Source organism: Gallus gallus, chromosome 1, assembly GCF_016699485.2.
Source record: "Gallus gallus isolate bGalGal1 chromosome 1, bGalGal1.mat.broiler.GRCg7b, whole genome shotgun sequence".
Taxonomy (NCBI): Eukaryota; Metazoa; Chordata; class Aves; order Galliformes; family Phasianidae; genus Gallus; species Gallus gallus.
Window position 1 is genome coordinate 76,960,666 of NC_052532.1, and position 26,182 is coordinate 76,986,847.

The 26,182-nt window shown below is 49.4% G+C and overlaps 1 protein-coding gene and 1 long non-coding RNA gene across 4 annotated transcripts; one reads left to right on the top strand and one right to left on the bottom strand.

Moving 5' to 3' along the window:
• The first annotated feature begins 7,678 nt into the window (after positions 1-7,678).
• On the top strand, positions 7,679-9,986 carry LOC101750826. The gene is made up of 2 exons (XR_005840168.2): positions 7,679-7,807; positions 7,987-9,986. It is a non-coding gene; the product is annotated as an uncharacterized LOC101750826 (long non-coding RNA).
• Positions 9,987-16,712: 6,726 nt separating this feature from the next.
• LPAR5 (lysophosphatidic acid receptor 5) lies at positions 16,713-25,511 on the bottom strand. 3 transcript variants are annotated; one of them, XM_040648591.2, is made up of 2 exons: positions 25,394-25,511; positions 16,713-18,128 (listed from the first exon to the last, which is right to left on the bottom strand). In XM_040648591.2, the coding sequence occupies exon 2, from the start codon at positions 18,003-18,005 to the stop codon at positions 16,893-16,895; it is 1,113 nt and encodes a 370-aa protein (XP_040504525.1). In that variant the 5' UTR covers positions 18,006-18,128; positions 25,394-25,511; the 3' UTR covers positions 16,713-16,892. The 3 variants fall into 3 exon arrangements, with proteins under 3 accessions (XP_040504525.1, XP_024998720.2, XP_046800398.1); XM_025142952.3 differs by lacking the exon at positions 25,394-25,511 and adding an exon at positions 24,099-24,256; XM_046944442.1 differs by lacking the exon at positions 25,394-25,511 and adding an exon at positions 23,841-24,168.
• Positions 25,512-26,182: the final 671 nt, after the last annotated feature.

The window sequence follows — 26,182 nt, forward strand, 5'->3', positions numbered from 1 at the left end:
ACCTCCGTTACCTCCGCAGGCACCCAGCCCTGCCCACCTCACCCCACAAGCACAATGGCTGTCAGTGACTGCTGGCTCCTCCCTTGGAGCACCCCTGCAGCATCCCGCGCTGCCCATGCACGTAGCCGCCCCACAACAGCCGTTCCTCCATACACACCCCTGTGCTGCTAGCACAGATGGGCTGGGCATTGTGGAGCCCAACTGCATTGTCTTCCTTCGTGTGCTTACAGAGCCCTGCTATAGAACCCTGCCTACAGAGCCCTCTGACCTCCTGCCTTATACATGCGCCACCCTGTCCTCTGTCCCTTAGCTTGCATTGCAGTGATGCTGTTGGTTCTCTCAGCCCTATGGAGGACAGGCAGCAGGGAAAGGGCTGTGCACACTGTCTGTCCTCTGCACAGGAAAGTGCAACAGAACACCTTGTCACAGCGGTGCGCAGGCTGGGAGCTCACCCACCAGGCTCACGCAGACCCCTGCAGAAGTCCTCTCTCCCCTCTATGCACTGACAGTTGCAATCCCCTGCGACACAGCTGTGTGGGCAGCCATGCCAGTCCCCGTGCTCAGCAGGCCGCACCTGTGTGCCGCCCCTCCTGGGATGTGGTGCCAGTAAGAGGCACGATGCTGGTGAAGCCCCTGTGCAGGGGCTACTTGGGCGAGCTGTGCATGCACCCAATGGAACTTGTGCTAGTGCAGCTGTGGCTCTGAGGGCTGCTGTCGCTGTGAGCTCCCCAGCTTCAGGTATGCATCTTCCCACCAACCCCTGTGCTGGAGTCTCTGCCGCACTCGGACCCAGCTCCCCACCTCACCTGCTCGTTTCTCTTCATAGCCCAAAGTTCTCAGTCAGCAGAAATCTTCATTTTCACTCTAAGAATCCCATGCAGGGGATGAGTCATTACAACTGAGGCAGTTTTAGTGCCTGTGAGGGCCATCTAAATTGAACATTAAAAAATGGGACTGCTGAACACGCAGCCTCACAGGTTAGCTGCAGGCTGCACCCAGGTGGCCCCACCTTAGGGAGCTTGTAGCACTTCATAAGAAACAGTTATCGTAGGATCCCTACAATTGTAACTCACCTTGCTGCTTGCCCTGTCCACGCTGAACACTCCTTCAGCTCGCTTCTGCACGTCCCTTCACTGGGCCAGGGAACCCAAGGGCATCACAGGACACTCCAGCCCAGCCCTGCTCCCGAGGACACCCACTCACTCAGCCCCCAGGACCAGCCTTTATTAACCCACAGTCCTGCTGGACTGCACAGACATCTCCCTCCAGGTTACCACTAGAGCCAAACACACTGCACTATGGTCCTTGCAGGGTGTCCAACTGCTGTGAGCACCAGCAGTCCTTCAGTGCCACTCACTGAGGCACGGAGAGAGGGGAGGGCATCCCAGGCCTGCTCTCCTGTGCAGGCCACAGATAAGGCACCATGACAACAGCTTGCTGGTGGTGCAGCAGCGCACTTGTGGAGGTCAGTTTGTTGGCTGCTGGCTGTTTGCTGTTAGCGTCTCTCGTGCCCAGTAAACAAAGCACAAATGTTAACGGTTTCAAGCTCTGAATGCTGCCAGGCCACCTCGTTATTGCTTCAGTGGGTCCTGGAAAATGAATCCACTTGTTTTAGTCTTCTGCTGGTCCTCTGAGAGTTGCTCTAGCCTGTAACGTTCACTTTCTTAGTCAGTTTAAATACAACCAACCAATAACACTATCTATCAGGATCTGTCTAAAACCAGTATCATCTGATGTTTCCATAAATGTGATGCTGTTCCTTAATTGCTGCAGGTGCATTTCCCTTCCTTCCTTACCTGTTCTTTGCAGGTCTGTGTCAGTGTGAACTCACCGACAGCGAGCTCTCTGTTCTGCAGCCCTGCAGGTTCTCCCTGTCAGATTGCTGATGCTGTAACTCTGAGCCAAGGCCTTGCAGTCCATGCCCATAACCCTGAGGATCTCAGGGCTTTCGAGAAGCCTTACCTTTGTTTTTCTTGGGTGATCAGAGAATTCTGCCCCAGGTCATCCTGAGAGGGGAGGGTGTCAAACTCTCAGGTTCAACTTTGAAATTTGTGAGAAATCAACTCAACCTTTCACTCAGTATTCAGTTATTGTCCCAAAGTCTGTCTCTACATACAAACTTGTGTCCTCAATATCGGCCAAAGGAATTGTCCTGAGTTCCCCAAGCCTTCTCCAACACAGCTGAGCTCTTCTCTCTTCCAGATTTCTGCAGTCTCCATGGCAAGCTAAGGCAATTGAAATTATCCATTTTCATTGCTGCTTTCCCCTTTGTTCCCCTCCACCCCCACTCCGTTTTGTTTATTTGTTTGTAAAAAAAAAGCATGAACTTATTTGTTGAACACAATAGAAGTAGCTTCGGTGTCAGAAATGGATGTAAAAGACATTGCCTCCTCTTCTTGTGGAGAAGCAGCAACCACTCCCCCCCGCCATACCCAAGGGGCTGCTCCTGCAGAAACATATGCTATTGGAACGAGAGGCAGAGACACACTTGCACACAGAAAATTTGGTAACATGAATCAACACAAGATAGATCAAATAGGCCACCTGTGTTTCTTTTTTTGAGGACAACACACCAGTGTCACTGGAGGACCCGTCTCAGTAATGGCCACCTCACTGAGGACTGCTTGCACACCAGCATGACTCTGCGTGTGTTCTGCTGCTGGGAGAACAGCCGTTCAGACGTCACTCTGCACTGCTCCTGAGTACTGCTGCCAGAAGGAGGAGGGGGGCAGGGTGTGTGGCACGGCCCTGCAGCCAGGAGCACACTGTGCCAGGGGAGTACACATGCTGCATGGAGCAGTGGCGAGATAAGAGATGGGGGGAGAGAGGGAGAGAGGAAGGGATATTGCTCAGTACCCTGTAAATCCAAAGTGCTGATCTCTATCTCTGCACACCGTGCTTGTCTGCTCACTCTAACAAACTGCATATACTTGGTGCTGACACCTATAGCGAGGGTTGCTCAGTATTTTCCATCACAACTCTCTTTTCAGTTACTCAGAACTCTGTTGATACTCAGATGTGAATTTTCCATGTTTATTTTCACTCTTTATTTTCTGAAGTTAGAAGCACTAGGATGGAAAAAATAAACGTTTCACAATTGTAAAAACGTGACTTTGCAACAGTACTCATCTTATAACTGTGTATACAGTGAATAATGAAAGCTGGAAGCGAGACCCACAGTTGCTTATTAATATCAGTCTTACGTGCCCATTTCTCTAAAAAGCCTTCCACAGAGGCTCCATTCAGCTCTTCCTGAAGCAAAGAGTAGGATCCAATGGGAGAAGATGCAGGCATGGTCTCAGTGGGACCACAGCATCGGCCTGCTGCTCAGAGCTGCCAGGACTGCAGTTCTGAGATACCTGCTTTTGTGCCCTGTATGAAAGTTAGCACGTGCCGTCAAAACCCAGCTCCGTGCAGCCGAGAGCGGTGCGGGTGAGCCTGGAGGCTGCACACCCACAGGACTCGGTGCGAGCCCCACTGCCAGCAAGCAGAGCCAGTAGGCTCGGGTTGGTTTGAGGGAAGGACACGAGAGACTCAAACCCCGATGGTGGGGAGAGGCATTACATTTCCCTGTAACTCTCATCGACACCGAGCCGCTGTGGCTCTGAGTGATGCTGTGAGCCACGTTCAGCTCAAAGGCGGCCAGAGCTCTGCAGAGCCACGGGGTGCCGGCAAGAGGACCGCTCCTGTCCCGCGGCGGGCAGCAACAGCCGCGACCACGGACGAGTGCTGCTCCAAAGCAAGCTGCCCAGGGAGGGTCTACTCTATAGCACGCACGAGCACGGCTTGCTTGCAAAGTTGCCAGCGCCTAGCTTGGTGACACACAGACTGGAAGTTCTTTGCTCAAAGACGGATGTCTTTGGGATCGGCGCTTAAGCACCTCTCTCATTTCGCACGACGTTCTATCATCCTGAAGGGCTGCCTTCTCCTTCTCACCTCTCCCAGCTGGAAGAGGCACAAGGCGCTCCTGAAGGCGGGGTGCCCGAGAGCTGCCCCGAGAGGTTGCCCACGTTCCCGGCCGGGCTCCCCCCTCGCCGGGCAGTGCAGCGCGCCCCCCGCAGCCCTCCTGGGCAGCCCCACCCTGCGGCAACGGACACATCCCATAATAGTCCACAAAGGCGAGTCCATCCCATAATAGCCACCTACGGGAAATGCACCATGGCAACCGCCCCCCCACGCCCGCACCCCCGCACGGGGGGAGCAGCCATCCCATAATACCCCGCCGGCGCTATGGGCTGTGAACTGCTGGGGGGCCGGGGAGGGGGCGAGGGGCCCCGCGGTGGGACGGGACGGGACGGGGGCAGGCGAGAACAGGGGGTACCCTGTGGGCCCCCAGGCACGGCGGCCGGAGCTGCAGCCCCCTCCCCGCCCCGTGCTGCGCCGGCATCCCATAATAACGTTCCCCTCCCCCTGCCCGCTGCATCCCATAATATTTCGCAGGGAGGCAGTAGGTACAGCGCCATCCCATAATAGCCGCCCGGGCACACGCGCTGGGAATTGTGCCACCCCATAATACTCCACTCGCTCTGGCTGCAAAGGGCCCTGCCATCCCATAATAGCCGCATCCTCCACCCCCACTCTCAACCCCCCCCCCGCCCCGCTGCTGCTGCCGCCGCCTCGTGGGGCACCCCCATCCCATAATATTCCCCCCCCCCCCCCCCCGCCGCAGAAGGGCTCGCCATCCCATAATACTTCTGCCACCCACCTGCCCCCCTCCGGTGGCGGAAGGCCTCGCCATCCCATAATAGTCGCGGCTCTCCCTTCCCTCCCCCGCCGCAGAAGGCCTCACCATCCCATAATACCCACTGCTTGCCCTCCCCTCCCCCACTTCCCCCCCCCTTCCCCCGGGCCTCGCCATCCCATAATAGCTGCGGTAGGAGCGTGACCCCGCTCGGCTCGGCTCGGCCCGGCCCGGCCTAGTTCCTTCACCCTGTCGCTGCCTTCCGAGCCAGCCCAGCCCCGGGCTGCTTTTGGCCGCAGCCCCCCTGGCTGCCTCTGGCTACCACAGAGCCTGCTTGCCAGGCCCTCAGTGCGGGGCCCACCCAGCCCGTGGTCCCCTCGGCCCAGCCGCAGAAAAGCGCAGTGCCAGAGCAGTGCTGTTCCCTTGCACCTGGCCCGGGTGGAGCCTGCGCTGAGCCCCATCGCGCTGCCCTGCCACCATTTTGGCTCCGTGGTGGGCTCATGGGAGCTGTGCTGGCAGCAGTCTGCCTGCTCATGTCCGTGCTGTCGTGCGCCTGCTGCCACAGATAACTTCTGAGCTGCCCTCTGCTCACATGGATGAGTTTTTCTTCAGAACGTGACGATCACCATCTTTGGGGTTGGCTTCCAGGCTCATTGCTGTGCTTCTGTTGTGTTGAGTGTGTGTTATCGGCTCACGGTCATGCCAATGAGCTCCTCGGTGGCTGCTCGGGCTGTGCTCACTGCCCGTTCTTCAGGAAGGCCGAGGGAGCTGAGATTGTTCAGCCTGGAGAGGTGAAGTCTCCAGGAGCCTCACTATGGCCTTCAGCACTTGAAGGGGCTTATAAACAGGAGGGAGACTGACTTTACGCGGCCTGGCAGTGACAGGACGAGGGGGGATGGCTTTAAACTAAAAGAAAGGAGATTTAGGTTAGGTGTTAATAGGAAACTCTTCACTCAGAGTGTGGTGAGACGCCGGAACAGGGAAGCTGTAGATGCCCTGTCCCTGGAGACGCTCAAGGCCAGGCTGCGTGGAGCTCTGGGCAGCCTGATGTGGCAGGTGGCAGCCCTGCCCATGGCAGGGGGTTGGAACTGTGTGTGCTTTGAGGTCCCTCTCGACCCAACAAATTTCTGGTTCTATGGTTTCCTCACCAGAATGCCACTACCACCGCTCTGTTGAGCCTCATCCATGCTTCATTCAGGTGGGCCCAGCCCTGCCAGGAGCACAGCACCAGCCCTGGGTCCCCCACTGTCCATATTGCAAGGCCCTGCGAGGCGTGGTCCCTTTGTCTGGTAGCTGTGCCCCCCCAGCTCTGTGTTTTGCACAGCCGCCCGTGGCAGATCCACGCTGGCAGGAGGTGTCCACAGGGCAGCGTGGTGTCGCAGTGGATGCAGCCAGCGGGGGACTGTCTAGAGGTCTTTGTCAAAGGGGCTTATGTCAAATGGAGCAAACACAGGTTGGGTTTGCACAGTACGGTTTGAACCATTGCCTGTGATGCAGCTAATCAGCGTTACATCTGTTAGTGAAATACTGTGAGCACCCAGTGCAGAGGAGAGACTTGCTCTGTTCCACGCCTGGATTAATTGCTTAGGTCTGTGGTCTGAGCACACAGTCGCTCAGCCAAAGCCTGCTGCTGTTCAGGCATTCCTGTCCCCTGGCTGCCCACTGCTGACCTGCAGCAGCAGCAGCAGCAGCAGCAGCAGCAGCTCCTCTTCAGGTTCAGGCGTGCAGGCGCATGTGCTGTGCTCCTGTTCCATGCAGAGCCCAGCACCCTGCAGCACAAGAGATGCAGCAGGGCTGAGCGAGGGGAGGGGCCCAGCCCCAGGGCCCTGACTGCGTGTCCTGCCAGGACTGCTCTCTCCTCTCTTCTGCTATCTTCTGCTCCTCCATGGGGCAGCAGCCACAGCTCAGCAGCTCCATGCTGTCACTGGGTACGGTGTGTCAAGCACTCAACCACACCGCTCCACGGGCTGTAACCCTGATTATACTCTGTGAGTGGGCATCCGATGCATTGGTGTCAGAACTCACCAAATGTAATGGAAGCTGGAGTAGGCAGTATGAGGGGACAGCAAGTCTGGGGTGTGGAGCATGAAGAAGGGATGAGGTCAAGGAGCAACATGATGGCATAGGGCTTAGGACAAGGGCTGGAACCAGATGATCTTCAAGGACCCATCTCATGGGCAAGAGATCATCCTTCCTGTGTCTGTGTTCTCATCCACTTCCTTCCCGGGCTCCTTGGCGATGTCACAGAGAAACTGAACCAAATAGATCAAGAATCATCTATTTTAAAGCCTTTGGTTATCAGATCCTACAGCTCCCTTTTTGGGGGGGAGTAGAGTAGCAATGCAGAGGGGAGGATGGGGAACAGAGACCAAAAAGAGTGCCTCATGTGTAAAAAAAGGGAAGGTGCTGAGGTGCTCCTGGGGTCTGTGCTTGCATTCCTTCCTAATTCCTTCATGCTCTGCCCACTCGATGGGAGCAGCCATAGAAATGGCTTGGGTATAACGGGAAAAGACAGAAGAGACTGTCTGTCAAGATGGAAACCACTGGCCTAGGAGTCAGGAGCACCCTTGGGAAGCACAGTGGGCATCCTTGAAGTGCAGCCAGTACTGACACATCCTGACATACCCCAGATAAGTTAAAACAAACAAACAAACAAAAACAAAAAAAAAACCCCACAGCCAAACAAAAAAAGCCCTACCAAAACTAATCCACAAAACAAACCAAACCAAATAGTGACAACAAACTTATCTGGAAATGTGGAAAAGTAGTCTGGAAAGGTGAAAAACAGCCTGAGAAAGTAGGAACAGGAAACATCTACGGGCTGCTCTATCTTGAAAAACAGAAAAACAGTCTGGGAAAGTCAAAGCTAGTCTGAGAAAATGTAAAACAGCATCATCTATTGGCTGTTCCAGGTATAAACAGAAACCGGCAGCATCTGCTAGCTGCTCCAGGTGGCGTTGTCCTGTGCCCCCTTACGTCCCTCACACACACACACACACACACAACTTGCTTTGTACACAAAATGGAGCCTCACTCAGAGCTTCCCCTGCAGGGACTTTTGCACTCAAGGACTCCTGTACGGAGCAGACCCTCACCAACAACACCTGTCTGACTGCAGGCCCATATGTAAGTACATAGGCTATATAGATCTATACGGACAGGAATGTAAGTTGTAAGTATAGTTGCTTTACTGTTGCTAGTTTTCTGTAACTTGTAATACCTGCTTGTTCTGTTAGTAGTAACTTGTAGTAATCTGCGATAAAGAAGTTTAACAAACAAAATATCTGTGTCACTGTGTGTTACAGATTCCGATGAGCCCACTGCTGCAATCCTTACACACCTGCAAGCTGGCTGTGGCACGACTTCCCGTGATAGTTCTGTACCAGCTCACCTGCTGCTGTAGGGGGTTCACCAGAACTGCTAGGGAGGCAGTGCCTGGGGTGCCAGAGCTGGAGGAGGTCCATCTGAAACCTGATGAAGACTCTGGTTCTTCTCCCTTGCCCACCCTCCTGTAATGCTGCAATCCATGGAGGACAAAGTGGGAAAGGCTGAGGGTGGTTGAGCCCTACCAGGTGTGCCATTCCCCGGTATGCTGCTCTCCCTGCAACACCTGGTATGTTGGCTGACAGATACAGTCACCCAGACTTGAAGTAGAATCAAAGATGGCATTAGGAAAACCCCAGAAGCTTCACATAGGAACAATGTCAGATGTTAAAATCAGTCTTCAAGTCTTCCTTAAACTAATCCTTCCTTCAACAGCCAAATAAACACCACCAGCCATCCAGAGCAAGGGCAATGCACTTTACCAGCAATGTTTCCAGTTTGTCCTGCAGTAGTTCCATGTAGACCCTCATGAAATCTCATTTTCTTTAGTCTCCCACTTTTTTATGAGCTCTTTCCTCCCCTCGCCTCCCCTCACCCTTCTGCTCTTCTCCCCTTTCCCTTCTCTTCTCTTTTCGTGGAGAAGCCATGGGAGCAACGTTGTTTGAACAACACTCTCAGAGATATAGGCTTTGAGGTTTGAGTGGTGCTGTGTGGAGTCAGGTTGGACCTGAGGATTCTTTTGGATCAATTCCATTGTGAGATTTTTTTTAGTTTCATAATTCTGTGATTCTAACAGGGTGTAGAGAGATGCTAGCCTTCCTTGGCCAGCTGTCTCTTCAAAATGAAAGCCTTGGAACCACTCCTCGTGTTATCTGGGGAAGGAACATGGGGTGGGTTTGGTGCAGGTTTGGTTCAGGACGGGGAGCAGCAATAGGTGCTTGTGAGCTTTCCTGGATGGTGAAGCTGTAAGCTCCAAGGTTCAGCCATAAGCAGAGCCCTATCTCAGATTCCGAAAGCATCCATTGCTGTGGCGTGAATCCAAGGAAACAAAGCAAAATATCATTTTGGACATTTTGCCTAGCGTCAAAGCACAGAAACAGCACTATGAAGACACAGTGTTCTTGCTAGGGTCACTTCTGTTACCGTCTCAAAACACTCCTCCAGTGAGGAACACAAGCATCTTCTCCACCAGCCTACAGAGCTTTTGCCTGCTCCTTTCTGTCTATTTTTTTTTCCAGGGTCTGCATGCTCGCAGACAAAACTGCCAATCCAGAACACTAATCATGGCAAGTTCCCTGCACAACACGCAGTCACAAGCAAAAACTCTGAGGTCCCCACCCACCACCCTGCTTGGCCCTGCAGGCAGAAAAAGCAGCACAAAGCTCAGCGGGATCCAACTGTGAGCTCTGAGGAAGTTGTTTCCCAAGACCACTAAAACCATCTCCATGCTAAATCCAAGCCAGAAGGAAACTACTGTTTTCTTTCTTTATTTTTAATTTTAAATGGGTGAAGGCTACCCCCTGTGGAGAACTGCGGAACTCAACCCAAGGGCAGAGCAAGACATGAAAAAGAAGAGTACCACCAGCTTCACCCCATGTGTTTGCGTTCCTGGGGAACCAGATTATGTTCCTGGCAAATATTGCCTTTGGTTTTTGGAAAAAAAAATTTTCTCAGTGCTTTCAGAGTGCATGTATAGACAATGACAAGAGGAAGGACAATGTGGAGGGAAGCAAGTAGCTCAAGAGCGGGTTTGAGGGGAACAAAACAGGGAATTGTATGTATGATGGGGCCCTCCCAAGCTTCAGAAGTGATTCAAGGTAGGAGTCTGTCTATTTCCTTTTGGAGAGTCCATGTCAGCCTCCTGGTGGCAATGATCTACTAATCAGATCGAGGATATATTGCTGTTGGTAGTTACACTGAAACAGCTGAAGTCAATAAAAGCCAATTGTAAATGAAGGAGCCACAGAATTTTCCTGTTGCCTCATATCTGTCTAATTCTTCCTTGTCTGGTAAGTCATGGTGTCTCATCCAGCGGCTTGCTCTTTCCCAGCTTTAGAAGGTACAAAGTGCAGGATGACACAAGGCCACCTGTCATGCCTTTTTGCCTCTCATGCTTCTACTTTCAAAATGTTGCCTTTGCGTGGATTACAACTTCAGCTATCTGGCAGACTTCACCTAACCACTTGCCAGGGCAGCTCCCTGTGCTCAACAGCTGTACAGCAGCCCTGCACACGGCTGTATGCCCAGTGCCCCACACACTGCAGCATGCTTCTCCAAAACCTTTTTTATACACCTCTGTCTCCTCTGCACAGGCTGTAACCAGAAACTTGAGGATTGCAATCATGAAAATTGTCCACCATATTTTTTTGTCATGCTAATTATATTAAATGGACGCTCATCAGTGAGGACCCCTGGCTCCCCTTGCTCATTATCCAGGTTTTGCACTTTGATACAGAAACATTTGAAGAATCCATCTCCTCCCACCATGATGTTTGTGACCTCCTTGCCACCACCCCAGCAGCCCCTGCCACTGCGATGGAGCTCCAGGTGACAGCAGCACCAGCAGGTTGGCAGAGCTGTATTCCTGAGAGCCACCACTCTGCTGACCCTTCTGATAGCAGCTCTCCGCTCGAGGCCTTGGAGTTTGGTTTGCCGGGTGGCTTGCGTCCTGTATTTGTGGCTGGAATCTGCAGGAGCCGTACAGAAGATGTATATGTGCTGTACATCACTCTGAAAAGGAGCATCTGAGGTATTTCAGAACATACATTTTGGCTACCAAGCTTCCTGTTTATAAAATAGTAATAATACCACATCAGCTTATGGGCCTCTGGTGGACTGACTGAGTTCAAATGCGTGAAGGCTGCAGTCATAATGAACACTACAGAAAAGCGCGGGGAGATCAGTAGCTCTATTTGCAGAGTGGAGCTTGGATATGTGCAATAAAAGAGCCAGTAGATTTGGACACCACGTGTGAAAAAAGAAAAGAAGCAGATAGCTAATTCTTTGTTGTTTTTCCTTTCTGCAGGCAGCGTTCTTCCTGCCCGGGGGAACAAAGAAGGGACACGGTGAAGAGAACAATCCGTCGTTGGGTAACCAAGGACAGCCCCGACACCTCTGCCTAAGGAGCCCACCGGAGGAAAGCAACTCTGGCTTTCCTGACCCAAAGCGGTGCTTGGACACCTCCTTGGTGCGCGTTTCCCTTGAGAACAGCACTCCCTACAGGTGTGAATCAGCACTGATGGGGCTGGGACTGGTAAAGCCCCCACGGAAGACGTGCACGGTCTACGTGATGGACGAGATTACTTTGCAGTGACGTCGTTTTCGTGTTCTTCCTCTTGTACTGGGGTGCCAACAACAAAAGGAGCTCCTCTTCTTCCCTTCCGCTCCTGGGATAGAGGCACTCACACCTTTCCTTCCTTCCTTTCACAGCTTCTTCCCTGTTATTACCATTTTTATTGATCTTCTCCCCGAGGAGGGTTCACGAGGAGGAGGACGCGAACGCAGAGCCGTGCCGCGACGCACGACGAGCGCCGCTGCCTGCGACCCGGCCCCGGGGAACCTGGCCTCGCTCCGCGGGCTCGAGCGCCGTGTGCCGCCGCCGCCGCCAGGGGCCGCTGTTGGCCGCGGAGAGAGCGCGCAGCGCAGCGAACCGGAGCCGGGCCCGGCCCTGCCCTGCGGCTCTCGGGGCGCCCGGAGCCGCGCGTGGAGGCGGCCGTACGGGTGTGAGCTGGGTTTGGAAGAAAAGGAGAAACTGCACCCAAACACGAAACCTTTCCTCACGGGGGGGGGGTGAGGCAGTGGCACAGACTGCCCGAAGAAGCTGTGGGTGCCCCATCCCTGAATGTCTTCAAGGCCGGGTTGGATGGGGCCCTGGGCAGCCTGAGCTGGTGGGTGGCAGTCCTGAAAACAAACGACGCTGCTGGCCAAGATTAAGTTTGTTATTACAAATCATTAATTCTGTTGCAAGTCTCTCCCCCTTGTCAAAGACCCTTGGCTATGCTGGTTTCAGCACGTTTTACCCACACAGTGCTCCCGGACTCCTGAGAGGGCAAAGAGGAGGCTGGGACCCTGCGGATGTCCGCCTGATGCTGGGACAGGCTGTTCCCGTGTCACGCTGTTCCCAGGGTTTGGTCCTGTCATCTGTGTCCATCCCTGATGCAGTGACAGATTGCTTTGTAGCTCACTGATGCCTTTACTTCTTTGCTTTGCGTTTTTATCTTCTCTCTCTCTCTCTCTCTCTCTTTAAACCTCCAGTGTCAGAAAAAGTCTTTCATCCTCACTTTGTGGTAGAAAGTTCGAACCTTCCTCTCCACCCTCGGCCCCCGGAGGAGAATGCTTTCTTCTTCCCTTGCATTTCAGGGGCTGACGTGGAAAATGACAGTCTGTGCTTCAAGGCTGGCATTTGAGGGCAGGGGGTGTTACTAGCTCCCCATCCCCTTGTCACTAGCAGAGTTAAATAGGCTAAAGCACAGATAGCTGTGTTTAGCTTTCGCATACCAATTCCAGCATAGCAAGTTTTCTGGTTGTACTGTTCTTTTTTATTCTTACCTTGTCGAGAAGCCTATAGAGCTCACTCTCCCACTGGGCAAAATGCTATGCGAGCCAAACAAACAGTGATCCGCGCTCAAAGATCTCTCGCAGTGTGAGAGCAGAGGCAGCGGATGACAAGGAAATGCGGGGAAATGCAAGGAAAGCCTGAGCTGGTTTTGGTCAGCAGGATGTTCTGCAGCATCAGCACAGTGGTTGCCTGGCCTCTGCTGAGGCTCTGTTAGCACTGCAGAATATAGGAGATTTAAAGAAAGGCTTTAAAAGTAGCTCATGAAATAAAGAGCTTCGAGTGGCTGCTCTCAGCTGCAGAATTGAGGGCTATGGCTGCAGCTGGAATGCGGTCAGGTGTCTGCAGGGTGAGCAACCAGGAGCAACTGTACAGGCAAATGATTCTGAAGAAACACCAGATAGCAGCACTTATCCCTGTACCGCACAGCCTTCACCAGAATATCATAGGGTTCGGTGGTGGGGCGGAGGTTTCTCTCTTCTTTCTAACACTTCCCCGTGCTTGTGATTCCCAATCAGCGTCCACAACGCAAGAACAGGGGATCATAAAATGAGTTAGGTTAGGGACCTCCGGAGGACGTCTGCTTCAACTCTCAGAGAAGGAGGTGTTGAGGAAAGCACCCAGGCTTTCAAGTTGCTAAGGGCCTTTGTAATGCAAAGTAGGTATTTTGTTGGTGGGAGACACCAAATGGTGGGAGGTGCACAGCCAGGACCTGCTGCAAAGAACACCGGTAGTAACAAGATCAATTTTGAGAGAAAGTGTGGCTTGTGCTGGGGTTTTTGGAACTTTTTTTTTTTTAAGTTGAATTACAGAATTACAGACTGTCAGTGGATTTCCAGAGAGTATAGAATATGTTTAGGATTACAATTAATGCTAATAACAATGTGTTTCTAAATTGCCCAGACAAGAAAGCACTTCCTAAAGTGACTGGCATATCTGTGCTGGAAGGCAAAAGACTTGAAACCCAAACATACTTAAGCACTTTTGCAGATAATCTCTCTAATCCATATGAAATAAGCATTCTGTTCTCATCTGCCATCGCTCTGACCTTTCGCTTGTCTAGTCTTACTTGATAAGGAGACATTTGTTTTATGTGCACATCTGCAAATGACACAAAGTGCAGGGGAGCAATGAATGGCATCTTTTCCCTGTAGCATTCTTGCCAAGAATACTTATTCAACAATTATTGCAGTAGGACGTAGGGAGGCGTTTGTACAGGTTGAAAGGGCTGTGGTGAAATTAGATTCCCATTTAACATTTCTGTCTTGAATGCCTCTGTATTGTGTGTTTTCCTTGTTTCTGCTGTTTTAAACACATGCTTTCAAGTTGTTCCACATTGTAGCAATGAGCATTGTGTCAGAAGCTATTTTTAGATAGGTGAGTTGGGCACCATCATGCCCAAGGTCTTTCAAATTTATTTGTTTTATACTCATGAAGTAGAAGCTATAAAGCAAGATAGGACTAGTGACTCATTTCACTGGGACAGTGCACGCATGTTCTCTTCCTTATCACCACATGATGGAATAAAAACTTCAGTCCAACAAGAGTAACAATACAGAAGCAGACAACTTATCTAGCACCCATTCTCTCTTGCAAACATGAAAAATAGCCATAATCCCCTCCAGAATCCAAAGCAATCAAGCTGGACTAGAATTCTCAAAAATGAAACAAAACTAATGTGTGCTGAAAATGGTTTAAAATGCAAATGCAGCCTGCACTGGGACCAGGCACAGCATTGCCTACATATATAAATGATGGAAAGTTCTTGGATATCCAGAGCCAGAAACTTACCCATGTAGGCACACGCGGCATGTGGCATGGCCAGCCGCCTTCTTTATTGCTAAGTTATTTGATAAGATCCATTAAGAGAGTGGCTTTTCAGTTATTTATAATTTTGTCAAAATATTTGAGATAAAATTTCCTCTGCTGGAGGTGGTATATTTATAAAATGTTCCAGGTAAAAATAGTTCAGCTATTTTCAGAATGAAGCTACAAGAGAAGATGATGCTTTCCCATGTTCTTTTTGTGTCTGGGGGCACGCTTTAGCTTTGGCAGGTGAGCAGCCTCCTTCAGAGGATGGCATTGGCCACCTGATAGCTCATTCATACGTGGCAAACTTGGAGGCTCTGAGTGATCTCTGCTCAGCCCAGCTCTGGGGAGCGCAGTGCCTCTGTGAGGATGCCAGCTTCCAGCAGAAGGATGCCTGGAGATGCTGCGCAAGAATGGCCTTGTCACTGAGGGCTTGCCTTGCACTCACTGGCCTGAGGCTGACCCCGGTGACTGCTCCAGGCCTGGTTCCAGTGCTGACTCACTGACTTCTCAGGATGACCTTGGATCTGCCTTGTCACCAGGGCAGATCTGCAATCTGTACCCTCTGCTGAGCCCGGCTGCTGTCACTGTTCCCACCCTGATCATCTTGCTCAGGTGCAGTGGACAAGGCCTTAGCTTCTTCCTGTGCCTGGCTCTTGGCTGCCCTCCACTAGGGAGCAGCTAGCCCTTGCTGCCCCATCTTCTGCTGGGTGGACGAGAGGAAGGGGGACATATACTGCCCCAGCACAAATGAATCAGATTAGGTCTGGCAGAATATGAGCGCACAGGTGTGAATCCCCTCCAGCTGCACTGTGGCATGTGGTTCATATTCACATGATAAACCATCGATTTTCAAACCAGAAGTATCCCCCTAGCCCTCCTCCACCTCTCTCACTGCATCTCTCAGATCCTATTAAATGTCCTTCACCTGCAGGTGTATTGCAGAGCTGGCAGTTGGTGATGCACACACTGAGAAGGGATACGCAGCCAACTTGCCCAGGTTATGTTACTCCCAGGTCAGTCTGTAGCATAAGTGTCCCTTGGAGAGGGTCAACATCTCTGCTGCTACAGGTGCTACAGGATCAGTTGTAACAGGGTAGGTAAATCTTCAAGGGAGATTGGCAAGGTGGACTTAAATCTCTGTGCCTCCTAAAGTGTACTTTAACACAAAGCCATGATGCATATCAATACCTTTTTTTCCCTCAGGAGTCACAAGGCAGGGACTTGAAACGTGGTTCATATTGCTAATTCAGAAGGTAGACTAAGAGTATAACTCCGAACAACATTTCTCACCAGCTTCCCTAATCATTTCTTTAACTCTTTAAAACAACAACATCAACAACAAAACCCCAATCTTCATACATACTGCAGTGAACCAGCTCTGAGATGACCTGGGCTCTGCTGGAAGCCAAAGAGAGGCTCAGCTCCAGTGCTGGTGGGAAGGCAGCCCCTGGTCACAAGCAGGAGAGAGTAGCGGGAGGTTCCGTCAAGACCAGTGAACAACTGAGCCTCTCTCTTCTGGGCAGATTTATATGGCTTTAGCATACAGTGTGGGCTGAGAAGCTTGTACAAACAGTGCAAGCAAATATATTTCACTGCAGCCTCAGTCTGTGACATCATTTCTCTTTGACACTGAAAATCACCCAGACCTGAAATCAATCACTTTGCAGTCGAGTGACAAGAAAGTGCAAAGCACTAATGTTGGTGTGTTCTTCAGGTGTGCTGGCAGTACTGGCATTTTCCTTTTTCTGGGGCCACTGTGAATGCTGACTGTATTCTCAAGTGTGCTAGTGTTCCCCAAGCTCTTTTGCTTGAGGTAAATGTGTAGTCATTGTGATGCATGTGTGTGCATACAGCTACACAATCACATTTGATGAACCTACTAAAGATTGCTTTGCTAAGGTCTGTGACTAACTGTGCAGTTAGGGATCTACTTTCTGCAACAGCACTAAATGCTCAGCTAATCTCTTTGATCCCAATAAGAATTAATAAAAACTTCAACTCTTTTGAAACACTTGACACTTATTTAGGTGCCCTAAACTGGACTTACAACTGAAATTGAGGCATCGAGTTAAAAAACAAGGAGAGTAACAAAAACCCACAAAAGTTTCTCTCAGTCTTTACTACCAAATTCACTCTGTTAGCAAAGGGTATCATACCTGTGTTCTGATTATTCCCCAAACTTTTTTATGTAGAAGTGAAAAAAGGGAGATCGAAGATCAAGGCAAGATCAACTTGCCATAGGAACCTATGCTGAACAGACCTAGACACAGTATGCTTGTTTCAAGCACTTGCTCCCTACTATGTTTCCTGTACCAAAAGAGTCAAGCTGGGACCATGTCATCAATGTACCTGTGTTTATTGAAAACAACTTTTCATCCTTCAGCTTTGTATCACCACATTCACCCACATATAGCCATGCTCTCTCAGTTAGCTAAGTAACCCTGAGCTGTTTTCCACAGCCTTGATGTAATTATTGAATGGGCCACCCTGAAACTCAGCAATGCTAGGGGCTTTCTGTGGTTAAATTTCTGAGTCCTCAATAGGGCCATTCAAAAATACTGTAGTAGGAAGTGCTGGCACAGCTTCACCAGGACAGTGAAAGTTTTCAGATGGTAACTGTTTTGCTGTGGAGGCAGCGTGGTTTCGGGTTGACTTTTGTTCCACAACCTGATTCCTAATCACCCCTGTATCTGAGTGCCAGGTTTGTCCCCGCCGCAGTTTCTTAAAGGTGTTACGGAAACCTTCAGTACTGAAATAGTAGATCAGGGGGTCCAGTGTGCAGTTCATACTGGCCAACATCATTGTCACAATTAGCACCTCACGCACGGAGGCCTGCATTTGCTTCTCGACATCAATCACCCTGGCCTTTATCAAACCATATACAGCCAGGGTAGTGTTGTAGGGCACAAAGAATATGACAAAGATGACCAGATTGACCAAGAGGAGACGAACTGTCTTCTGTTGCCGCAGTGTTTTTGGCTGTCTGGTCTGACAGAGCTCCCGAAAGATCTGAATGGAGCAATATGTCACAGCGCTCAGTGGCAGGAGAAAACCCAGGATTTCAGCCAGGACGACCAGAGGGAAGAGGTTCTTCTGCCACATGTTATCACTAAAGCTTTCAAAGCACAGATAAGTAGTCTGGTTCTGTGACTCACAGTGGTTTTGCTTGTGAACTATGGCTGTGGGGATGGAGCCCATGAGGATCACGACCCAGACCACCAGGCAAAGGAGCCTGGCCACCTTGGGACGCCGCAGGTGCCGCCAGCGAAGTGGGTGCACAATGGCAATATAGCGATCCAGGTTGATGCACATGAGGAATATGCAGCTACCATACATGTTGATCTGGAAGACAGAGCCGGAGACCTGACACAGGGTGTTGCCAAAGGGCCACTCGTGGTTGAAGTAGTAGTAGAGTCGCAGTGGTAGAGGGAGCGTGAAGGTGAGGTCACTCACGGCCAGATTGAACATGTAGATCATCACCACTGATTTCAGGCGCAGGTAGCGAACAAATATCCACAGGGCCATCACATTCAGAGTCAAGCCTGTGATGAATATCAGAATGTAGCCAGGCAGGAGGAGTTTGTGATAGAAGCTGTAATCCTTGCATGGCTGAGACACATTGGCAGCTGACATACCCAACAGGGATAAGGAGAGGATCTCAGTGGAATGGCTGAGGCTGCTGGAGAGCTAAGGAGGCCCAAAGAAAGGCACTGAGAGAAGTCATTCCTCAAGGCTATGGACAGGTTGTCTCTTCATCTGCAGAAAGAAAAGTTAAGTTGAAAGGGGAAATCTCTTTTAAGATCAAAATCCCACCATATTTTCTCCCGTTGCAAGAACTTATAAAGAAACAGAATAAGAAAAATATACAGTAGAAAATCGAGTGATTAAATGGCAGAAGAATACAGAAAACAGACAACAGATTCCGTTGCACAGAATCTTGCACATGCCTCAGAAAATGCACATTGTTTTAATTAGTGCTGTGAGCACATGCATGCAAGCAAGGGACAAAACAAAGGAAGGTGGGGAAAGTAGAAGGGAAGGGAAGGGAAGGGAAGGGAAGGGAAGGGAAGGGAAGGGAAGGGAAGGGAAGGGAAGGGAAGGGAAGGGAAGGGAAGGGAAGGAGAAAGCAAAGAAGGGAGGAAGGAGAAGAGAGCAAACACTGAGGGAAAAAATGCTGGCTGGCTGGAACTTAGAAGATAATAAAAACTTCGTGGTAATTTTGTATCAACAAAACAGGACTTTGTACATAGATTATAGCTAAAAAGAATGACACTGCTATTAGACTTGACTCCACCCTAGTTCTCCTAGGTGAAATAACCCATGTAAACCTGAAACCCAGCTAAGGGCTTGACTAAAATGAATGAACTGTGATAGACAGATGCAGAGGGCTGGGGAAATCTAGAAATCTGACTCATATTTTCTAGGAATGTGAGTGCAAATGGGACCAGGCCATTAATCTCAGTTCCTTCCTCAGGACTGCTGAGACAGAATAACACAACTGGCAATGATTCTTAAAGATCTCTGCAGCTTCTTTGGTGTGCTCTCTTGCATGGTACCAGCAGTATCTACCAGAAGAGCCTATGTAAAGAGTAATTTATGTCAAAAGGAAAAGTAGATTTTGTTCTATCTAGAGGAAAAATTTGAAAAAGTTGGGTATTATTGTGCAAAGAAGCTACTCAGGAGCTTGACAGTCATGTCAGATGTTCTGAATGGCATTGTGGGATGATGCACAAGTCTAGAGGGACGATCTGTTAAACACAGAAGTAGCATGTGCAGGTCTCATAGGTGGGAACTGAATCACCAGGCTCCTTCTGGTACCTATATGTTAGACAATTGAAACACTAATAGAAGTGAGAAGGGATAACAAGCAGAGAGTTATCAATTTTCCTGACATCCTTTTGTGCCATTGCACAGGTCCACCACCAAGCCAGCTTTCTTAGAGGAACTTCTACTGTATTGTCAAGATACATCTGAGTGGCTTCCACCTTTCTCTAAAAATGATTCATAATTTTGTGTTGTAGACTTGCTTAAGTTCAGAGTATAAAATGATCCAACAAGAAAAGGTGAATATGCTAGAATTGTTGGTTTTCAGTAAAATTATTAGATGCCTCAAAAACACAAACTCAAGAGAGACACGCCAGCTTTTCCTAGAGTGAATACTCTGTAATGACTGCAGACTGAATAGATTGGAGAGTGTATTTGTCCTGCCTGAGACAAACTGAGTGAGACTGAGGCTCCTTGAAAAAGTATATCCTGCTTCAATACCTGTGCCCAGACCAGCCAGCCAGGTGAAGGCAACTTGTCTGCATAGACAAACCATTTTTGCCAGCTGTTATTCAAGAAACACCTCTAAACAATGCAATAGATAAGTATAGTCCATAGTTCGTGAGATCAGTGGTCTATCTACAACGAGTATTCTGTCTCAAATAATGGATGATGGAAGAATAATGTAAGAACAGTGCAATCACTCCTTAAGTTTTCTTCTTGTTTTCTACAAACTGTAGCCCAGAGATTTCCTGAGCCAGAGGTGAAATGTTTATATTTAATAGCTCACATTTGTTATTTTCTCCAGTTGTTTTTTGGAACCATATAAAATTTATAATCAACATCTGGTGACAGGAGCACCAAGAATTTCCACAGCTTAATTACATCTCATGTGATGAACCACATCCTTGTACCAATTTTGAATCACCACCATTTAGATTCTGTTCCTAGTTTAAATGCTGAAAGAGGAAGTGAAAAAAAAAAATCGTTATTCACTTTCACTTTATCACTGTTGATTTTGTAAACCACCATATTTCCTCTCAGTGACCTTTTCTTGAGATTAAAGGGTACTGGTCTTCTCAGTTGTTCCCGTGAGAGAAGTCATTCTGTAAATTTGAATGTCCCTCTTTCCCTTCTCAGAACCTTTCCACTTCTGTTACAGACTTTATAAGCTTTGTGGTGAGAGGCTCAAACTGTGCACACATAAAGTTCGAGATGTGCATGAACTGAGCTGGGTAAGAGCAGATCTCATACACAAGGAATAATGGTCAGTTTAGACAGCTTTTTTGCATCACTTAGCTAGACGAAATTTCAGCTGTTATTTTAAGGCCAGCCATTCACTCTTTTTCTAATCTCTGCAGTTCTTCTCTGCCACTCTCATCTTTTCTAACTGTATAATTTTATGCCTTCAACAGATTTGTTATTTCATTATTCATCCTTCATGAATAAATTAAACAGCCCAAGCCCCAGCACAGGGAGATTATAACTCCACTGCAAAAACTGACCATCTACCCTCACTTTCCATTCTGTGTTTTAGCAAATTTTGTCTACCTAGGAACCCTTTCTCTAAATTTCCTCAAGCACCATTCATGAGAGAGCCTTCTTGAAATCCTTTTGGATTTCCACCATCCCTGTGCTTGCCATCTCAAACTACTCCAGTAGTACCATGAGGCACAGCATCCCCTTTCAAAAGCCATGTTGACTCTTCCCCCCATAATTAGAGATAACTGCATGCCAGTTTATTCCCCCCCCCCCCTTTTTTTTACAACTTCTACTAATTTTGTTCAGCACAGATATCAGACTCCCTGGTCTAAAATGCCCCCACAGCCTTTTCTCAAATTGTATCTGCTGGTGACTCTTTAAAAACAATTTTAACCAGGAGTTTCTACACCACAGTTAGTCAGCTCTGTCACCCTTGAGTTGTTTTTGGACTGCTGGGGTAACAGCCATGTGGTTTCAGAGATTTACTAAGTGCTTATTTCATTTTACTGCATTATTACCTTTTTTAACAGCATTTTGCTCACAGACAGTCCTTTGATGGATTTGCCCTCAAGGAATGTTTCAGCCATGGAAATCTCCCAGATTTTCCTGTCAGAAACACCAGTGCAATAAATCTGTTTGGCTTTCTACTTGCCATCACCTTTTCCTTTTTCTGAGTGCTCTTTCATTATGTGTTAGCCTGTAAGCCTTTGAGACACCAGATAACGGAGTTCTGAACCAGCAGTGTGAGAAACAGATTTATTTTACCTTTTTTTTGGTGTGTGTTTGAGTTTTGTTCTTGTGGGTGGATGGAAGCACAGCAGCAAGTATCCATGAACTGAGCTTTACTGGAGACTAATGCTGATGTTATTAAAGATAAGGTTATAGTCTCAAATTTGACATAATAGATACTGTAATCAGTGTCAGAGCCCCAACACAAGACACAATTTCTCTTTGGAAAAGAGGAAGCTGTGGGAGCAGAATGTTCCTCTCCAGAGCTCTAGAGGTACTGTTTTGACTGCTCGTCACCGAAGAGGAAATCTCCTGATATAGCAGGCTGGTGGTAGGGGAGGCAGAAACAGTGGAACTGGTTCAATTGTTGCCTAATGTTTCACGAGCCACATTCACTGTGGATATGTCTAAAAGAGCCTCAAGTACTCATTGCTCTACATAAAAGTTGCTGAATGATCTCAAGCCATCAGCTGTGCATGGAGGCAATGGTACCACAACACAAACAAGCAGTAGAAGAAAAGCAACCAGAGAGATACTTTCACTCCGGTGTTCTGGTACAGAAATCATCCACATGATGAGATACTCTAAATCTTGAAGGAACTTCCTATTTGGCAGCTGACCTTAGGTGGCCTGTGAGATGAAGGACGCATCTTCTCACCTCACAGTGCAAATTAGTACAGACCCTGAAGGCTGCCCTCAGCCTTTCACCCAGTAGAGACAGAAGAGTGATTCAAACTGCAGACAGCTCTTCCTATCATACTTTCAGTCAGAAATTGAATTTGTTGCTTATGTTCTTGCTCTGGTAAGGGGCAGGGGAAATGACACGGGCATGCAAGCAAGCATGCACACGCACTAAGAAACTTCTGCAAGGGAGGAGCAGAAGAAACTAGAAGAAAGGAAAAACACTAGTGAGAGAGGAAGAGCTGCTGGTAGAGGTATGAAATAGGAGCAATGCTTTGTGAAGGGAGAGGATAACATGATGATGCAGCCAGAAGTAAACAAGCTGGAAACCAGTTAAAGGGAATATGTCACAACTCCCCCCCATATACACCTTCCTGTGACCACCCTACAGGGACCACAGTCAGCCACGTGCTTCCTGCAAGTACTCAGGAGCTGCTCAGGGCTGTGGCTGATGTGGGGTGCTCCCAATGGTCTTGGGCCAGGCTGCTCTGCTATGTCAGGGCACCAGCAGAAGATGAGCCACAAGTCAGTCCCAAGACAAGCACCTCTTGTCAAAGGCAGCAAAAGATGCTAGTCCACAAATCTTTGATTTTGTGACTTTTGAGTTTTCCTTGTGCTCCTGCTGGCTGCACTACTTCTGATACCAGCCAGGATGCTGTTGGCCTTCTTGGCCTCCCGGGCACACTGCTGGCTCATGTTCTGTCAACTAACGCCCACAAGTCCTATTTCTCTACGATGGTCTTCCAGACACTGCCCCAACCCTGTAGCATTACCTGGGGTTGTTGTGGACAAAGTGCAGGACACGGTACTTGGTCTTGATAAAGCTCATACAATTGGCTTCAGACCAGTGATCCAGCCTGTCCAGATCCCCCTGTAGGGCCTTTCTACCCTCAGGCATATTGGCATGTCCTCTCAACTTGGTATCATCTGCAGATTTACTGAAGGTACACTCAATCCCCTCATCCAGATCATCAGTAAATATATTAACCAGGTTGGGCCCCAATACCAACACCCAAGAAACATCACTCATGACTGGTCATCAACTGGATTTAACTCCATTCACCACCATTCTCTGGTCCCAGTCATCCAATCAGTTATTTACCCTTTCTGTACCTGTCCAAGCCGTGGGCTATGAGCTTCCCTACTAAACTTCCTCTCAACCTTTCTTCACAGGAGAAATGCTCCAGCCCTTTGATCATCTTTGTGGTCCTCTCCTGGACCTAGTCCAACAGCTCCACATCTTTCTTGTCCTGAGGGCCCTGACCTCGATGCAGTACTCCATAGTCATGAGAGCAGAATAGAGTTATGTGTGGGGCAGGGAGATGAGGTGAAAAAGAGCTAGAAAAGCCTTGCCAAGCATGCCACAGGGTCAACGTTTCTGGGAGTGATTTGTCATGTAATCCCTGGTGCACTCTGAAACTGCCTGTGGATGCAGGCAGAGAACACAGCATTGAGTGGCAAAAGAGTAGAGCGGTGCAGATGAGAACACAAATTGCACAAGCTTGTTTAGTAGATATGCCGCCAAGAGGAAATAAATAACAAGGAATGTGCTAGACTTCAAAAAATAACCCACATAGAAATTAGAAATTGAACTAGTTTTTTTGTAAATGATTATGAATATTTCTGAATTATTTATACTCACTCTGGGTGATATCTAACCCTTAATTTTCACCTTTTTTCCCCCTCTAAATATGAAATTAGATTATAATGGTGGAGGCTAGGATTCAAGACTGGGCTCTAAGCTATGTATACAACCTATGAGGTTGGGTCATGCTGTTACTGCAGCTCCCCAGAGGTATTACCCATCCTCACCTCCTAAGGGCCTGTGGAAGAGGACTTCCAATGCAGGCAGTATGGCAAGCAAACTCTGTAGGCTCCCCACGCTCTTAGCATTGCAGAACTCCAAGGAAGTCTGCGTTTCAGTAAACTTTGGGATTTGCCTCTTGATTCACCATGTGACTGCAGAGGTGTAGAGGGTTCCCTGATGTCCTATGGTCATCTGTGTCAGCATGTGCTCCATGCCCCCAGACCTGTGCCATCCAGTTAGCAAGCTGCCTCTGTCCCGCTTACCTCTATGTAGGAGAAAAGCCGAGGGTGCATGTGGGCTTGTTGTCTGATCGTTTCTGCCACAGCAAAGGTTTTTGGTTCATTTGGGCACCAGGACGGCAGCTTGGATCACAATAGGAGTGGGCAGGCTCTTAGGGCACTTGCTTATCCAAATCACGGCTGTCTCCGCTGCACCACAGCTGGCTCTATTTCTGCAAGCTGCAGCTCATTTCTCCTCCTCTCTCACTTCCTGACACACTTCATTCTGGCCACAAAGCATGAACTTTGAAGCATGATCCTATGACAGCAAACGCAATTGTGAAAGAACAACACCCAGGTGCACTCACAGATGAGGAGGCATGTGCTTGGTCAGAGTGCCAGATATTTGTTCTTCTTTCCTACTATGCTAACACGGCCACCCCCACAGCTGACGGGGAAAAAGTAAAACATCCCCTTCCTACAATATTGCCAGACAGAATTTTAAAGTGAAATATGGGAAGTGAGAGCTTGTGCAGGCACACAAGCTGTGAGTGGCAGGGACCCAAAATAACCCAGCTCTGCAGGGGTGTTGGTGTCTGCAGAAGGCAAAGACTATGAGCGTCCCTGTCCTTAGAAGGTGCAGGAGGCACAGTGCTAGCAGAGCATGAAGACGAGTAGCAGGACACTGGGGACTCAGTACTACCCAGCGCAGTTTCTTCCTGGTGACCTGCTTTTGCTTTGCAGGTCCTAGCATACTGGAAGAGAATGGACGTCACGGGACACTCCCCACCCACCGCGTCCTTCCCTACCACAGCTGCTGCCTGCTGCCCCAAGACAAGGAGCTGTGCCCGTGGGCTCCCAGCTCATCCGCCTGCGGGCTGTCACAGCCTGTGTTTGACTTTCTCACACCCTGTGCCCCTTGTTCTGCCTCATTCAGGGAGCGGTGCAATGAGGAATGTATATCTTTCTGCTGCTTGTAAACCCTCTGAGGGTACAGTGGCACCCAAAATGCTGATCTCACCTGTTTTAGTGTCTCTCTCTTTCAACCAGACCCCTTTCTCACTTCCTTGCTGCTGGGAGTTTTGTTCTCATGGCTGTTTGTGTCCCACCAAAGCTCAGTACCATGAAAGGCTTGCAGATAACTGGGGGTGGGGGCTTCCCCCTTTGTAAAAAGTCCCTACTGCTGTCTGCAGGGCCTTTCCCCTCCCTTGCACCCGTCACTGCCTGCACACACACGCCTGAGCCTGGCAGCCCAGGCGTTACCATTTGTGTCAGAGGAGGCCTCACCCTGTGGGCCTGCGCTGCCCCACAGCATCCCTCACCCCACAGGGATCACTCACCTCAGCGGCTCTCACACAGCATGAACAACCTGCTTCTGGGCCCAACTGCCCCTTGAGGGCTTGGCTTACAGGGGAGAGAAGATACCCCGTCATTCCCCACTGCAGCCCAGCTGACAGCAGGTAGGACCAGATTTCCGGGATGTGTCGGAGGCTACACCCCGGTGCTGCAGATCCCAACATGCCTGACGCCCTGCCATGCCGGCTCCAGAAAGCAGGAACACGGACCAAAGCAAAGCTGGAAGGACAAGCAGAGCAATGAAAAGCTCCATTGCAGCTGCTTGGTTTTGAGGGGATGGCTGAGCACAAATGCTCTTCAGACCTCATTGTGTGGACAGATATAGGTGAGCACAGAAAAGGGGTTAACTCACATGTTTAATGTCTTTATTGTTGGTCGGGATGAGGGGATTGAGTGTACCCTCAGTAAGTTTGCAGGTTACACCAAGTTGGGAGGACATGCCAATCTGCCTGAGCATAGCAAGGCCCTACAGAGGGATATGGACAGGCTGGATCACTAGGCTGAGGCCAATTGTATGAGCTTTAACCAGACCAAGTGCCGGGTCCTGCACTTTGCTCACAACAACCCCAGGTAACACTACAGGCTTGGGACAGAGTGGCTGGAAAACTGCATGGAAGAAAATGATCCGGGGGCGTTAGTTGAAGATGAGCCAGCAGTGCGCCCAGGAAGCCAGGAAGGCCAACACTCTGAAAGAGTTGTCAGGGGTTGGAACAGGCTGCCCAGTGAGTCAACCATTCCTCGAGGTTTTTCAAGAAAATAGACAATGTTGCTCT

Coding starts and splice junctions, on each gene's coding strand:
- LPAR5 (XM_040648591.2), bottom strand. CDS start 18,005: ATGTCAGCTGCCAATGTGTCTCAGCCATGCAAGGATTACAGCTTCTAT.